Genomic DNA, 18,572 nt, shown 5'->3' with positions numbered 1-18,572 from the left:
CGCGACGAATTCCAAGTCGCATTTTCGACGCCATAAAATATAATTTGCGAAAACTAATAACTCATTCAGAGACCTCATTCAGAGACAAACCCATTATCATAACCTCATTCAGAGACAAACCCATTATCATAAGTAAAAGGAGTTTTTACTAAAATATTAAAGCAACCTACCCTTACGAAAGAAAGAGCAAGACTAACATAAATAAAAAAATAAATAAAAACAGAGTGAGGAAAACCAATTGCCACTGGCCCAAACTAGGCTACAAACATAGATTCCCACAGGGGCGTAAGCCACGGAACAGGTAGCAGGTTATTTAATCCCACAAACGGATCCAGAAAAATTTCAGGGGGGCTACCAATTTTCATATTATACATACATACATATATATATATATATATATATATATATATATATATATATATATATATATATATATATATATATATATTATTTCTTTAATCCATCTTTTAATTTTTTTCCCCATTTTTATATTTATTTATGTTATTATTGTCTAAATCTTCAACATTATTATTTTATCATTATTTTTCATGGGGGCACGTGCCTTTTCCCTATTACTTCCTTTGCGGTGTATACTTCGAGCTTCAGCTCCGGCCCTTATGCATATATATATATATATATATATATATATATATATATATATATATATATATATATATATATATATATATATATATATATATATATATATATATATATATATATATATTATATATACATATATATACAATATATATATGCATGTTTCTCAAACAGTTTTTTAAAAACAATTTCCTTCTTTTCATATTCGTAACAATGACCACAGTTCAGCCGTTGATTTTATTGCACTTCTTATAATCAAATATTGCTAAAATAGAGCCATATATCTGAAATTAAAAAAAAAACTTTATTTCTTTACATGAGAACAAACACAACTGTACACAGCCTTTACATCTCCTACAGTAAGGGAATTGCAATGAAATTACACAGAACAACTCGTTGTCTCTTACCTTACAAAAGCCAAACGAACCTTGTCTTGACAGAAGGTCTATTGCCACAGATGCTACATTTAGCGTTCTCAGCTACTGACGCTCTGTGGTAGCAGTGGTACTACAAACCTTCAAAAATATATATAAAAAAAGCCCTATCTAACCCTGACACGAGTCTATAAACTAGCAAAATAGCACTTTCTTACGCACCCAAACACCTTCTGGCGTCGTTGATGGGCCGGGGACTGATAATAGTTTAACCTTCCACTAAAGAGAGAAAGGTCGCTACAGTGGACAAAAGTGATGAGAAGAGATGTGAGTGTCCTGTAGTACAAGTGTTGCTGTCCTGACACTTGTTCAGGTGAATTGATTATGTTTGCCCCATCTCCCGTACCGGAACTTGACTGAACTACGAGAAAATCTCTGAGACATGAACTGATCATGAGGAAACTAGCTTTTCTTGTACAAAGATAAATGTTCTAATTGCGCAATGCTACATTCTTATCGAAATAATTGCTGTGCTACTTCGTTTCTCCGTGAGAATCTTCCCCAATCTGCCTTCTTCGTGTTGTTTGTCAGAGACAAAACGAACTTTCTCCTATTTTGAAAGTTTGCAAGACCCTTTCCCCACTAACACTAGTCTTTGGATAATTATTACCAGTGGTAAATGCGATGGTGATATCAGATTCAATCAAAACAGCTGTTAAACGATTTTTTCCAGGCTGATTGCCTGATTCGCCGCACCTGAACAACCTGAGCTCGTCAGGCTTCATCATCATGGCCACAGATTGTGAAGTTCTAATAGTGCTAGTTTGCTAGTTTATAGACTCGTGCCAGGGTTAGATGGGGCCTTTTTTTATATATATTTTTGAAGGTTTGTAGTACCACTGCTACCACAGAGCGTCGGTAGCTGAGAACGCTAAATGTAGCATCTGTGGCAAGAGACCTTCTGTCAATACAAGGTTCATTTGGCTTTTGTAAGGTAAGAGACAACGAGTTGTTCTGAGTGATTTCATTGCAATTCACCTACTGCAGCTTTTAAAACTAGGTTAAAGCTGTTACTGTCGGTGGTTGCTGTCGGTGGTACATCAAAGGTGACACGAACGAAAAAACTGCCAAAAATAAAGAAGTTGGTCACCTCTCAAAACTCTGAGGAGCAACCCTGGTAAAAAGTCTCGACATGTTTCACGCGAAAATCTAGCTTAAATCAGTCAAGTGTCACTGGATCACTCACAGGTGTAGTAAGTTGTAGAAGATTCCTTCTGGAGCAGTCAGCCTGGATCACCTTCTTGGATCTTTTCCAGAGGTACTCTTGCATTTAAAAAGAGGCCAACACAAGTTGGCCTCTCAGAATCCTGCTGAAATCACTAGCGGATCCAGTGGGGTGGCACCTGGGCACGTGACCCCCCCCCCACATGAAAAATAATGATAAAATAATAATATTGAAGATTTAGATAATAATAATAACAACATAAATAAGAAATATAAAAATGGGAAAAAATAAGAAAACGATTAAAAAGAAATTATATATATACAGTATATATATATATATATAATTATATATATATATATATATATATATATATATATATATATATATATATATATATATATATATATATATGAAAGTTGGTACCTGTCCCATGAAATTTTTTCTGGATCCGCTAGTGGCTGTAATCAGTCAAGAGTTAGCGGATCACTCACAGGTTCAGTAGGTTGCAGAGGTTTTCCTTCTGGACCAGCCAGCCTTGATCACTTTCCAGGACCTTCTTCAGGGGCACTCTTGCGTTTAAACAGAGGCCAGGAGAAGTAGTCCACTTGGTTCTTTGGCGATTTCGCCCTTCAGCGACTGAAATAACAGTTAAGGCTTTATCAGTTAGGGGATCAGGTCTTCGGATCAATGTGCCAGTAAATGTCACGCAGTTTAACCAGATTTCAGTTTTTGAAAATGAAATTAACACGTAAGAAATACGCCGAAGTTTCTTCGGCGCAATCGAGTTTTCAGCCACTACCCATGAAACTCTCAGCTGCGACCTATGCCACTCTCAGCCACGGCCCGTAGGTGATGTGTTGTTGGCACCTATAGCATTGCCAGACGCACGATTATGACTAACTTTAACCTTAAATAAAATAAAAACTACTGAGGCTAGAAGACTGCAATTTGGTATGTTTGATGATTGGAGGGTGGGTGATCGACATACCAATTTGCAGCCCTCTAGCCTCAGTAGCTTTTAAGAGCCCGGACAGAAAAAGTGCGGACGGACAGACAAGCAGCCATCTCAATAGTTTTCTTTTACAGAAAAAAAAGTACGTTGAGGGGCACTTTGAAATTGCTTCAAAATATTTTTACCTAACCTCCTGACATATTTCAAACTTTTTTTTTTTTAAATAATCAATGGTTATATTCTTGCTGAAGGATATATGATTTTATTGTACCAGATGTACTTCATTGTGTATGTATATTTAGTATGTGAATTTACTACATCAAACTTTGAATATTTTCTTCAGGTTGAATTTGTTCGAGCTTTCGTCAGAGGACAGCAGTTTAAAATAAAGACATTATTATTATTATTATTATTATTATTATTATTATTATTATTATTATTATTATTATTATTATTATTAAAGATTTTAACTGGACTATCAGATGCAACAAAGAGCGTCTGCCAGGTCAGTGAACTTTCGGATGCAAGTGGTCCGTTCTTCTTCAGTATTAACAGCCAGTTTAAGTTCTCTTCATCTCCGAGCACACCTGTCTTCGATGCGAAGAGAGATGAGAAAGAATATAACGAAAGCGCTGAAAAACAACGTACCAGAAAAAGTGAAAACTAACAAAGAATAAAGTGTCTTACACAATGACAAGTTCAACGAAGCGAAATGAAAGAAACCTTTTAGTGGGGGGGAATATTGCCGTCAGTGCACCTCACACGGCGCAGTGTAGGCATTACTTAAGGCAAGGGCTTTAGACCTTGACTTGGGGTTCTTTGCGGCGTCCCTTTGGGCCCTAGCTGCAACCCCTTCCATTCCTCTTAATACCTCCGTTACTTTCCTCATCCCTCTCCTAACAATTGTCCCATAGTGCAACTGCGACGTTTTCCTAAGTAATAACCACAGTGCACCGCGTCAGGCGCACTGACGGCACTGCTAACCCACCCACCCCGCCCCTGGGGAACACCTGAAGGGTGTGGCGTCATCACAGTGACCGTATTGGACCAAGACCTCCTCGCCTGGCAGGTGTTACGTGGTCGGGCTGTAAATGGCCTTCATTATAACCTAAGTACGGGGTATTAACACGCCGTAGGGAGAAATCATGTGATCATCATCACTTCTATGAAAGACATGAACTTGCTGTACAACTGCCATTTTTTTTCATTTTTTTGTTTTCTTTAAAAGAAAACTATTCAGATGTCTTTGTTTGTCCCTCCGCACTTTTTCTCTCCGCCCTCCGATCTTAAAAACTACTGAGGAGGCTAGAGGGCTGCAAATTGGCATGTTGATCGTCCACCCTCCAATCATCAGACGTACCAAATTGCAGCCCTCTAGCCTCAGGAATTTTGATTTTATTTAAGGTTAAAGTTAGCCATAATCGTGCTTCTGGCAACGATGTATGACAGGCCACCACGGGGCCGTGGTTAAAGTTTCATGGGCCGCGGCTCATACAGCATTATACCGAGACCACCGAAAGATCGATCTATTTTCGGTGGCCTTGATTATACGATGTACAAAAAACTCCATTGAGCCGAAGAAACTTCGGCGCATTTTTTACGTGTTGAATATGTTACGAACGTTTAGCGCTTGCTTTGTACGCCCTTGCCGAACTCCTAACCTCCAGCGCTATGTGTCTATAATTGCAGCCAGCAACGATCTAATCCTGCTGCACTCCCCTTAGATTTCCCAATTTTCGGTAAGAATAGACACCTCACACGTCTCGAACTGTCGACCTACCCGCCCAGTTCTCCTCGCTGCTGGGAGAAAGGGAGCTGGGGATTTGGTACAATACATGTACACATTTGCTACCGGGGTCTAAGCGATGTCAGGCAGGGCAGCCGATCGAGGCTACGGCCTACCCCACCGCCAAATCAAAGTCCTTCAATAGAAGGCATCGTGCTTACCCCATATAAAAATGGAAAAAAAAGCACGTTAAAAACGAAGAAAAACTTGCCCGCAAACACCTTTAATCGTTTTCATTTTCTTTCCTAAAATTCCGGGTTGCGAATCTGTTCATTAATGTGAATCTGTTCATTAGTCAGAGCACCCCTCCGTTCAATAAGAGCCACGTCGCTCTTATTCCTGTTCATATAATCTGTGTGCCTAATGTGCCACAGGCGTTCAGAACCTTCGTATACATCCAGAAATGTAATCATCTCCTCCCAATTCCACTTCGCTAACAAACTGATTTCGTGGGATTCTGATGATTGCTGTTCTGGAAGTTGGCAGTTCTGCCCGTCAGTTGGTCACGTGACTAGACAGGCAGTGAAGTAGCCTCGACAACCGCAACTCTACTGTCCACTGACCAGCCCAGTGGACTGTCCTGGCCGACAGCTACTGACACCGTCAAACTGTCCTCGCGTATACTCACCTTAACGAGCATAAATTGAATTGAATATAGAATATAGGCTCAATGCCAAGCACTGGGACCTACGGGGTCATTCAGCGCTGAAACGGAAATTGACAGTACAAGGTTTGAAAGGTGTAACAGGAGGAAAAACTCGCAGTTGGAAAGTAAGATGGAAGAAAGAGAATATGAAAGGAGGTACAGTAACGGGAACGAAAAGGGTTGCAGCCAGGGGCCGAAGGCACGCTGCAAAGAACCTCAAGTAATGCCTACAGTGCACCGCATGAGGTGCACTGACGGCACTACTTCCCTACGGGGATTAACGAGCATGAAGTCGTCTTATAGGCAACCCTTATATATGCTGTAACCCTTCCTGCGCTTATTTTGCTGTTACTGCTGTAATTCATACGTATTGTGTACTTTTTATTACAACAATTGGTGCTGAAAATTAAGCTGCCATGAATTTGATCAGCTTAAGAATCAACCAGCTTACTTAGACTTCTCGATAGGCTGATAATCTGAGAATTTACTCTGCCATGTAACAGGAAAAATACTTGAATATAATTTTTTTATCTGTAAGAAACTTAGGCAACTTACAATGACTGAATATTACATGAGCAAAGTATAGACTTGAAGCATTAGGACTGAAGAGCTGGTGAAAAAAAGAAGAAGAACATTGTCTGTCCATCTTCACTTTTTTCCTGTCCGCCCTCAGATCTTAAAAACCACTGAGGCTAGAGGGCTGCAAATTGGTCTGTTGCTCATCCACCCTCCAATCATCAAACATACCAGATTGCAGCCCTCTAGCCTCAGTAGCTTTTATTTTATTTAAGGTTAAAGTTAGCCATAATCGCGCGTCTAGCACCCATATAGGACAGGCCACCACGGGGCCGCAGTTAAAGTTTCATGGACCGCTGCATACCGAGACCACCACGGAAGGATAGGTCTGTTTTCGGTGACCTTGAATATACGCTGTACAGAAAACTCGATTGCGCCGGAGAAACTTCGGCGCAATTTTCAGTTGTTTACTACTGTTTATGGAAACGTCAAGAATGTGTTCAGTTATTATTATTATTATTATTATTATTATTATTATTATTATTATTATTATTGAGAAGATGAATAACCCTATTCATACGGAACAAGCCCACCACAGGGGCCATTAACCTGAAATTCAAGTTTCTAAAGAATGTTATGGTGTTCATCTGAAAGAAGTCACGGAAGATAACGGGGAATGCAGAAAGACGAGATCGTTCATCAGAAACGAAAAAATAAATGAACAAATTGATAAATACGTAGATAAAAATATAAATTATAAAATACAAGTAGAATTGTTTTACGGTAGTAATGCATTACATATGCGCTTGAACTTCTGAAGAAGTTCCAATTGCGCGACATCCTCATTAGGGAGACTGTTCCACAGTCTAGCGGTGTCAGGAGTAAAGGACCTCTGGAACTGAGAAGTTCGACAGCGAGGCACATTAACTGCAGTGCTGTCGTTCAGTGAATCTGGTTGCTCTCGGCAGGAAAGGGGGACCAAGGATCAATTGTGATTGTGAAAGATCACTGTCAGAATACAACTTATGAAAAACTGACAAACAAGAGACCATCAAGCAGATATGTTGGTAGACAGGAAGAGTGGCAGATTATCGGACACGCATGCGTCAAGTCGCCGCGCAGGAAAACCAGTGAAAAGATGGACCACTCACCATCTGAATCTGTATTCCCATGCTAATAAGATGGCGTAATTTATCTCGTCGAACGGGCCTTTCTTTCTAGTCTCAATCTCAACAGATAGACTGGCAGACAAGACGTGACATGCGCATGCGCAAGTCACTCCCATTCAAACGGAGATTTAAGGGAATCATGTCCTTAAGTGAAGTCCAGTGTTTACCTGGACATCGATAGATTAGGATGTCTGTCGTTTCTTTTTCCATCACTTGTTCTTGAATTTTCCCATGTGCCATTTTCAAATACACACGCATTTATATACATTAATAAATGTATGTATATCTGTGTATAAGTGTGTTTTTGAAATTCATACATGGACAAATTTAAGCATTGGAATATATTGTAATGTACAGTATACATGTACTTGTTTATATAGTAGTACCCATTATTTATATGTATATTGTCATGCATATATATATATAAAATATATATCTCTCTCTCTCTCTCTCTCTCTCTCTCTCTCTATATATATATATATATATATATATATATATATATATATATATATATATATATATATATATACACTTACCTGTAATTACATCATGTGCAGACAGTCCTGCCTATGTGCAGGAACAACGGAAGTAATAAGTAAAAAATGCGCCGAAGTGTCTTCAGCACAATCGAGTTTCTGAACAGCGTATAAGCAAAGCCACCGAAAACAGATCTATCTTTCGGTGGTCTCGGTATAATGCTGTATGAACCGCGGCCCATGAAACTTTAACCACGGAACGATGGTGGCCTATCCTAAATCGATGCCAGAAGCACGATTACGGCTAACTTTAACCTAAAATAAAATAAAAACTACTTGAGGCTAGAGGGCTGCAATTTGGTCTGTTTGATGACTGGGTGTTGGATGATCAACATGCCAATTTTGAAAGAGACCACATGTGAGGCCATAACGGCGAAAGTATGTCTGTGTTTGTGTGTCTGTCAGGTGACTATAATAATAAATACCCACAAACAATTACATTTGGTTTGTTTGCACTTTTACGGGCTTGACAGCAAAGAACAAACAAAGGAGTTAATATAAGAAAGATAGGAATTAACGTTAAAATCAAAACCAAACGGAACGGGAAAAAAACAGATTTTCGTACATCTGGCAATAAAAACATTTTTGAGAGCTGTTATTTTTAAGTTTAATTATTGTATTATAGACTCAACTTCATTAAAATCAGGATATAACACTAATAATAAAAGGAAAAATGGATATAACAATAGCCGGAGATAATGATGATGAACCGATGCTGACACCGGAAAACCAGTCATTATCGTACATCTGGCAACAATAACATCTTCGAGAGCTGTTATTTTCTAAGTTTAAATATTGCCCTATATAGACCCACCTTCATTAAAATCACGATATAACAGTACTAATAATTATAAAAAAGACGAATGTAACAAAAGTGATTGAGGAACAGATGCTAAAGCCAGTTTGTCGTAACGTCTGGCAACAAAAACAGATTCGAGAGCTGTTATTTTTTAAGTTGAAATGTCTCCTTATACAGTAGGCTCACCTTCATTAAAATCACGATTTTAGTATCAATAATAAAAGAAAAAGATATAACAAGAGCCACTGCTGATGATACTGATGAAGCAATGCTGGTCTAGGCCCCACGTGTAAAAATAAACAGAGAACAAACATTTTATTCAACGCTGACACCTGTTGTCGTTTTAGCCGTCCGCCACCAGAGCTCGCTAGACTCCCATTCTTTTTTTTTTCTGTCTATGCCACGACTGTTACCTTCTGATCACTTACTACTAGTCTACGGTGAGCACCGTCCCTGGCACTGTTTTGCGATCTCCCTCCCCCGAAAAAAGGTCAGTTTTCAATGTACAATAACCTGTTAAATCTTTGTTACTGAGGGACCTTAGGTCTATAATAGCGACGGATTTAGTGAAACAAGTCCGCAGTTGTGTAACTGAGGATATAGTTGAGTATATCAGTAATGCACAGTTACGTAGCTGTACGAATACATTTGTAGATAAAACTATACAGAGAGAGCGTGTGCAACCATATTTACAGATAAAACTATATACAGTGAACTTTCGTGAATCTAAAAGATTTCCCTTAAAAAGCTCTCTGTATAATTTGTACGGTTATGTAACTGTATTTGTTCTCCAGTTTAAAAGACTCGCGTCACTCTGAGTATATTTTAATGACGCATTATCTCTTGGGATTGAGTGTACGTTGTAATGATCCCACGTCATTAAAGGTCTCTTGTAGTTCCTCGTTGGACGAGTCGGTAGAGTTGTGGGGTAGCACTCGCTAGGCCCGAGTTCGAGTCTTCGGCCGGCTAATGAAGAATTAGAGGAATTTATTTCTGGTGAAAGAAATTAATTTCTCGGTACAATGTAGTTCGGATTCCACAACAAGCTGTAGGTCCCGTTGCCAGGTAACCAATTGGTTCTTAGCCACGTAAAATAAGTCTAACACTTCGGGCCAGCCCTAGGAGTGCTGTTAATCAGCTCAGTGGTCTGGTTAATCTAAGATATACTTAACTTTATAGGTCTCGTGTGACTCCCGCTACTGCTGACGTCAGTATTTTGTGACTCGAGTCGACCAGTGTGTGACTCACCAGTGCACGAGTCTTGTGGGGTGGGGCAGGGGTGGGGTGGGTGATACGTTTAGGAGATATTTAAATTCGAACGTTACCCGGAGGCAGCTAGAAGATTTGGTAATTAGAAATCAGGCGACAAGTGAAGCTTGAGAAAGAGAAAGAAACACTGGTTTTAGGTGACATTTTAAACCGAATGTTAAACGGAGGCAGCTAGATGATTTGAATCATTTGGTAATCAGAAATTAAACGGCAGTGAAGCCTGAGAGAGAGAGAGAGAGGGAGAAAGAGCGAGAGAGAGAGAGAGAGAGAGAAATACTGGTTTTAGGAGACTTTTAAAATCGAACGTTATTCAGAAGCAATGAGATCATTTGGTAATCAGACGGCAGTGAAGCCTGAGAGAGAGAGAGAGCGGGAGAAAGACTGAGAGAGAGAGAGAGAGAGGGGTGGGGGGGAGATAAATACTGGTTTTGATACGTTAAGAGACATTTAAATTCAAAAGTTAACCAGAAGCAATTGGATGATTTAGTATCTGAAATCAAACAACAATGGATCCAGAAAGAGAGAGAGTGAGATCGAGAGAGCAAAAATAGTTAAGTATACCTTAGTTTAACCAGACCACTGAGCTGATTAACAGCTCTCCTAGGGCTGGCCCGAAGGATTAGATTCATTTTACGTGGCTAAGAACCAGCTGGTTACCTAGCAACGGGACCTACAGCTTATTGTGGAATCCGAACCACATTATGACGAGAAATGAATCTCTATCACCAGAAATAAATTCCTCTAATTCTTCATTGGCCGGCCGGGTAATCGAACGCGGGCCCAGGAGAGTGCTAGCCGAGAACGATACCGACCCGTCTAATGAAGAACTCCGATCGAGAGAGAGAGAGAGAAAGATAGAGATTACAGTATATATAAATATATATATATATATATATATATATATATATATATATAATGAACTCGTGGACGTAATACTGGTAATTAGATGATTTGGCATCTGAAATCAGGTTACACTTAAGCCAAAGAGAGAGAAAGAGCTAGATAGAGAGAGAGATAGCTAGAGAGAGATAATGAACTCGTGCACGTAAGCACCTTACGACACCGGCTCAACTCACGACACAAAGCACCTGTTGCACACGGTACGGTGTACCGTTACAAGTGCTGATTTGACATCTGCCAACGGTGCTGTGCAAAAGATATAATTACTTATACTAGATTTATTTCTCTCTACAAAACACTTAGGGAATCTGTTGGTAATTCTTAAGTGAGTATTTTGATAAGAATATATTACCCAAGACTTAAATGAAATTCTGAAGTGAGTACTTTAGTAAGTTAAGATGTTGAAATCTCATGTGATGGGGCCATAGATTTATTTATTTATGTTTTTAATGAATTCATACTTCAGCCAAAGGAGTCTGAGGGAAGACTTAATTCAGACCGGCTAAATAATATCCATGAGACCTCTAGAATAGTGTCCCTGGTACCAGTTCAGTGTCCCTGAAACTAGTTAAACAATGTCCCTGAAACTAGTTAAACAATGTCCCTGAAACTAGTTAAACAATGTCCCTGAAACTAGTTAAACAACGTCCCTGAAACTAGTTGAACAATGCTCCTGAAACCAGGTAAATAGTGTCCCTGACACCAGTTGAATAATTTATCTTAAACCAACTAAATAGTGTCCCTGAAAATAGCTAAATAGTGTCCCTAAAACCAGTTAAATAGTTTCCCACTAACCAGTTAAATAGTGTCCCTGAAACCCGTTCATTGTCCTGGAACTAGTTAAACAATGTACCTGAAACTTGATAAATAGTGTCCTTGAAACCCGTTCAATGTCCCTGAAACTAGTTAAACAATGTCCCTGAAAACAGTTAAATAGTGTCCTTGAAACTAGTTAAACAATGTTCCTGAAGTTAGTTAAACAATGTCCCTGAAACCAGTTAAATAGTGTCCCTGAAACTAAGTAAACAATGTCCCTGAAACCAGTTATATAAATAGTGTCCCTGAAACTAATTAAACAATGTCCCTGAAGCTAGTTAAACAGTGTCCCTGAAACCAGTTAAACAGTGTCCCTGGAACCCGTTTAGTGTCTCTGAAACTAGTTAAACAATGTCCCTGAAACCAGTTAAATAGCGTTCCTGAAACTAGTTAAACAACGTCCCTGAAACCTGTTAAATAGTGTCCCTGAAACTAATTAAACAATGTCCCTGAAACTAAATAAACAATGTCCCTGAAACCAGTTAAACAGTGTCCCCGAAACCAGTTAAATAGTGTCCCTGAAATTAGATAAACAATGTCCCTGAAACCAGTTAAACAATGCCCCTGAAACCAGTTAAATAGTGTCCCTGAAACCCGTTCAATGTCCCTGAAACTAGTTAAACAACGTCCCTGAAACCTGCTAAATAGTGCCCTGAAACTAATTAAACAATGTCCCTGAAACTAGAAATCTGTTCAATGTCCCTGAAACTAGTTAAACAACGTCCCTGAAACCTGTTAAATAGTGCCCTGAAACCAATTAAACAATGTCCCTGAAACTAGATAAACAATGTCCCTGAAACCAGTTAAACTGTCCCTGAAACCAGTTCAATGTCCCTGAAACTAGTTAAACAACGTCCCTGAAACCTGTTAAATACTGTCCTGAAACTAATCAAACAATGTCCCTGAAACCAGTTAAACAATGTCCCTGAAACCAGTTAAACAATGTCCCTGAAACTAGATAAACAATGTTCCCGAAACCAGTTAAACAATGTCCCTGAAACCAGATTCAATAGCGTATGCCCTCAACCGATTTCACCCGATGCCCCGAATCTCCCGACAGATGCCTTCCTCACCCCTCTTGGTCATGGTCAGCCTGGCCTCCGTCGTCGTCGTCGGCTACATGGGCCTCAGCCATTACGCCCTGCGGCAGGATGTGAAGGACGTCGCGATCCTGACGGAGAGGAACGTCAAGAGTCTGTAAGTGGAAGCAGCTTTCTCTCGCTGCCTCTCGTGTTAGTTTTCGGTAGAAGAAAACTATTGCGCCGGCTTTAACCACGGCCCGGTGGTGGCCTGTCCTATATCGTTGCCAGACGCACGATCATGGCTAACTCTAACATTAAATATAACAAAAACTACTGAGGCTAGAGGGCTGCAAATTGGTGTGTTGATCCTCCACCCTCCAATCATCAAGCATACCAAATTGCAGCCCTCTAGCCTCAGTAGTTTTTGTTATATTTAATGTTAAAGTTAGCCATGATCGTGCGTCTGGCAACGATATAAGACAGGCCACCACCGGGCCGTGGTTAAAGATTCCTGGGCCGCGGCTCATGTAGCATTATACCGAGGCCACCGAAAGATGAATCAGTTTTCGGTGGCCTTGATTATACGCTGTACAGAAGACTCGATTACGCCGCAGAAACTTCGGCGCATTTTTTACCTGTTTTGTTATTGCCACTCCATCGGCCTCCGTTGTCATGATCATAACTTTCATCTTATCACTGTCATTTTCTACAGGTACCTGAGTAATTGTATTAATACTGATAATATCAATAATAATAGTATTAATACTGTAGGTATTACTTAAGGTTCTTTGCAGCGTTCAACCCCTTTCATTCCTTCGACTGTACCTCCGTTCATATTCTCGTTCGTTCACCTTCCTTTCCCCCACCTTCTCCCTACAATTGATTCACAGGGCAACTGCAAAAGTTTTTAACCTCATTATTCTATTCTAGATATAAAATTATTAATAACAACAGCTTCAGTAATAATATCGATAAAATTTCTCACTAAGAATGACTCTGATTTGAAGTAAACTGCTCCAGTTATTGGAATATTCCCCACTGGGTAGTTCCGGTATCATTTATAAGTTATGAGAGAAAAGTTACTTATAAAGTTCCAGGGGTCCTTTATTCCTCCCACGGTTGGACTGTGGAACAGTCTCCCTGCTGAGGCTGTCGTGCAATTGGAACTTCAGAAGTTCAAGCGAAGATGCAATTGCATTTGTCACCCTAAAGCAATTCTCCTCGTATTCTATTAATTTACTTCCATTTTTTATCCATTTATTTATAAATCTGTTGATTTATTTTGCTTTATCTATTTATTTAGTAATCCGATAATTTATTTTGCTTTCTTTTATAATAGGTGATGTATTCTTTCCGAATTCTTGTTGCTTTCTGTTACTTCTTTCAAACGAACACCGTAACTTTCTTTGGAAGCTCAAGAATTTCAAGTTAGTGGCTCCCGCGGTTGGCTTGTTCCATATGAATAGGGGTCTTCATCTTCTGAATAATAATAATAATATGATGGCCGCCTTGGTTGCATTATTCTTGTAGATTATTCGTTCAACTCTTCTAATTGGCCTTTTTTTCTTAACTTTGGCATTTTACTCAATTCTGTTGCTGAAGAAGGAAAAAGGATAATTAGAAGAATTGAACGAATAATCTACCAGATTAATGCAACCAAGGCTGCCATCATATTTAACAAAACATGTTTGAAAGAGGGCCTATACCCAAAGTATAATAATAATAATGATAATAATAATAATAATAATAATAATAATAATAATAATAATAATAATAATAATAATAACGTCTTCTGTATGCAGTACTTAAGTGAACAGATTCTTCTTTAGTTATAATAATAATAATAATAGTCTTCTGTAAGCAGTTCTTGAGTAGATTCTTCTTCTCTGTTAATAATAGTAATAATAATAATAATAGTTTCTTCCGCAAGCAGTATTTAAATGAATAGAATCTTTCCCCTCTAGTTAACTTTTATCTCTCTCGGAAACTCTAAAAATGACCAGGAAATGAAAACTAAATAAATCTGTTTCTTCTTCTTCTTCTTCTTCTTCAGAAACAAATCTATGGAAGACTGCATCCACAACAGAGACGCGAAGAACGAGGTGATTAAGAAACTCGAGGCTTACGTAAATCAGGTACGTTCCTCTTTTTCACTATCTTATGCACTCAAAGACATTCTGTTTTAATTTGATCCTCTACCTACAGCTTATTCCATCCCTGTGGGTTGGTATAGTACCTTCAGTGCGCCTCATGCATTGCACTGTAGGCACAATTACTTAAGGTTCTCTGAGGCGTCCCTTAGGACCCCTAGCTGCAACCCCTTCCATTCCTTTTGACTCTTACCTCCCTTCTTATCCCCTGTCTTCCGTCTTCTAACGATTGTTTTAACGTCATTCTCAGACCTGAATGACCTCATAGGTCACAGCGCTTGGCCTTAGGATTAAATCTTATATTCCAGTTCCAATTCCAGCTGATTTCATGTAACGTACTAATCTTTTTATAACTTTTACTGCCACGTTCTTGTGGATTTTAATACAGTCGTATGTTTTGCTCCTCCATCGTCAACCAACAGTTTTATTTTTATCATTAATAATTGTTCATTTCCTTCTTATTAATTATCAGTTATCATAGAATTTCAATAAGCTACAAAACTCGGCCCTTGCTAAAGCGCAATTTGCATAAAATAAATAATATCAAGGAGACGGATTCCACGCTAATTTAGCGTTGCACAACTAAAGCAAGGTTAGATTTACTGAATTTTTATTTCAGTTCTTTAATTTTACACAAGTATAATTTAGATTTGAGTTCTTTATTCTAAAGTTTTTAAAAATGCCAATAAAAGATGTCCTTAATCTTCTTCTTTCAGGTCAACAAACAGAAGTCAGACCTAGAAACCGCAGCGAAGGACAAAGGAAACGCTCAAGGCCCCGCCATGACGGTGTGTTGATCTTTCCTCTTCTTCTTTTTATTATTATTATTATCTTAGCCGTTTTCGCATGGTCGCTTTTCTAAATAATCAATTACCCCTTTTATAATCTATCATTCTTCAAGTCTCTTATTTCATTCGTTCTTCAACTAATTCGATTCATTTTAGCTTCGTTCTCTATAGTTATTTCATTCATTATGGCGTTTCGTCAGCCCATCAAGTCGGTTAACTCAGATTAACGGTTCTCTCATTCGTAAAGACGCCACTTTCACTTATATATGGCTCATTATGTTATTTCACTCATTTTGATGTTGCGTTATCCATTGCAGTGTTTTCATGAAGGTTTTCAGTTAATTTTAATCTGTTATCCACAAATGTTTCATGATATCGTTGGGAATTTCAAATCGAAATGGTAGACTCTAGGTCCATGTTGTGATAACGATACGATATACGGTACGATTCTCAGTTTCTTATGGTACCTCAGTCATGCTAATTAATACCTTTCCTCTCTATTATTTGTAATAATAAATATGAACCCAGGCTCTCATTTTCTATCATAGTCTCCAGAAAGTAAAAAAAAAAGGTTTTAAACTAGATCACCGTTAAGAAATTTCAAATCGGAGTAGTAGAGTCTAGAGACTTTACTTCCATGTTGTGATAACGATAGGATATGGTAGTATTCTTAGTCTCATCTTCTCCAGTTCCTTTCCTTCTTCTTTATGATAATACATATGAAGCCAGACTCTCATTCCTCTCCTGTTTTCCAGTAATCCAAATCAGCGCTACTGATTTCCTTTTCCAGAAAGCCAAAAAACATTTCAAATCAAAGTTCTAGACTTTACTTCCATATCGTGATAACGATACGACACAGTATGAGTCTCAGTCTCATCTTCTCCATTTCCTTCCCTTTCTTTATTTCAATTTTTGATTAGTATGAAGCCAGCCTCTCATTTCCTTCCTATCTTCCAGAAAGTCAAAAAACGTTTCAGTCTAGATCATATCTGAGAATTTCAAATCGAGATAGTAGAAACTACTTCCATATTGTGAAAACGACACGACACGTTATGATTCTCAGTTTTAGTTTTCTGTAAAAGAAAACTATTGTGCCGGCTTTGTCTGTCCCTCCGCACTTTTTTCTGTCCGCACTTTTTCTGTCCGCCCTTTTTTCTGTCCACCCTCAGATCTTAAAATCTACCGAGGCTAAAGGGCTGCAAATCGGTGTTGATCATCCACCCTTTAATCATCAACCATACCAAATTGCAGCCCTCTAGCATCAATAGTTTTTATTTTATTTAAGGTTAAAGTTAGCCATAATCGTGCTTCTGACAACGATATAGGATAGGTCATTACCGGGCCGTGGTTAAAGTTTCGTGGGTCGCGGCTCGTACAGCATTATGCCGAGACCACGAACAGATAGGTCTATTGTCGGTGGCCTTGATTATAAGCTGTAGCGGCTGTACGGAAAACTCGATTGCGCCGAAGAAACCTCGAGCGTCTTTTACTTGTTCTCATTGTACCCAAGTTCATCCCCTCCAATTCCTTCCCTTCTTCTTGTTTAAGTAATAGGTGTGAAGCCAGCCGCTCATTTGCACATTATTTTCCAGAAAGCCACCGCCGAGCGCGACGATTTGGCGGCAAAACTCGCCGAGGCGAACAAGAAGGTCGACGCCCTTACAAAGGAACTTGCCGCTTATAACAAAGCCGCCCCTGCACAACCTGCTGCTGCTGCTCCTGCTTAGAAAAAAAGCGGGGATTCTTAATGGGAGGTCGTTTGAACACAATTTAATTTTTTTTAGGTACGGTAGTGTGTGTGTTTTTTTTTAGGCCTATAGAGGCGTATGAGAAGTCTGTGCTACTTAGACCTATATGGTTGACTGTTTGTCTCCAATCAGAAAAAGTTCGTTTTTGTTGTGTAACACACATACATATACATACATATACATAAATATATATATATATATATATATATATATATATATATATATATATATATATATATATATATATATATATATATATATATATATTAGGCTGTAAATTTGTCATATGTCATTATCTCACTGAAGTTAATATTTTGTCTTGACACCGTTAAGAACTTGTTATGTCTCTCACATGACGCGTATCATTTTAAACCACTGCTTTGTGTAATCCATAATCAATGCTTTGTCTTTTCATATTTCATTTATTTATTTATTGAACATTCGGTCTGATTTACTTACGTATTTCATCAGATAATTCTCAAGCAATGAAAAAATGTATCGATATTATTTTTCATGCACTGCAATCGTAAACCACTGACTTTTGTGTGATGTTACTTTCATTGTTCCATTTTGCTTATCATCCCTTGTAAAAAATTCATGAGATTGCAATATATTTAATTCATTCTTGGTTAACTGTTTTTCATTACTGTGTTTACCTTGTGCAAAGTGGCTTCGAAGTTCATATGGTACTAATACATCATTATCAAGTCGTATGGTACTAATACATCATTATTAAGTTTATATGGTACTAATACATCATTATTAAGTCGTATGGTAGTAATACATCATTATCAAGTTTATGTGGTACTAATACATCATTATTAAGTCGTATGGTACTAATACAATTAACTTTATATGGTACTAATACATCATTCTTAAGTCGTATGGTACTAATACATCATTATTATTAAGTTTATATATATGGTACTAATACATCATTATTAAATTCATATGATATTAATACATCATTATTAAGTTCATATGGTACTAATACATCATTATTAAGTTCCCATGGTACTAATCTATTTTTATTACGTTTGTATGATACTATTCTGCCATTATTAAGTTCAGATGGTACTTATACATCATTATAAAGTTCCCATGGTACAATTCTATTCTATTTTAAGTTCGTATGGTACTAAACTGTTATTAAGTTCATATGACACTAATCTATTATTAATATCAATAATGTTTATCTAGAAAGGTTGATCACTTAGATAAAAGTAAAGTAAAAAGTATTGACGTAATATATGGGCTTCTACCAAAGAGGGGCACT

At 38.2% G+C, this 18,572-nt stretch overlaps 1 protein-coding gene across 1 annotated transcript; it reads left to right on the top strand.

Annotated features, from left to right (window-relative positions):
• The first annotated feature begins 12,576 nt into the window (after window positions 1-12,576).
• On the top strand, window positions 12,577-17,929 carry LOC136841102 (uncharacterized). Its single transcript, XM_067108149.1, has 4 exons — window positions 12,577-12,785; window positions 14,664-14,745; window positions 15,477-15,548; window positions 17,141-17,929. The coding sequence occupies exons 1-4, from the start codon at window positions 12,577-12,579 to the stop codon at window positions 17,273-17,275; spliced, it is 498 nt and encodes a 165-aa protein (XP_066964250.1). The 3' UTR covers window positions 17,276-17,929.
• Window positions 17,930-18,572: the final 643 nt, after the last annotated feature.

This window comes from Macrobrachium rosenbergii, chromosome 8 (genome assembly GCF_040412425.1).
Source record: "Macrobrachium rosenbergii isolate ZJJX-2024 chromosome 8, ASM4041242v1, whole genome shotgun sequence".
NCBI classification, from domain to species: Eukaryota; Metazoa; Arthropoda; class Malacostraca; order Decapoda; family Palaemonidae; genus Macrobrachium; species Macrobrachium rosenbergii.
The sequence above is the reverse complement of the archived record's forward strand: the minus strand, read 5'-3'. Positions and strand labels throughout refer to the sequence as shown.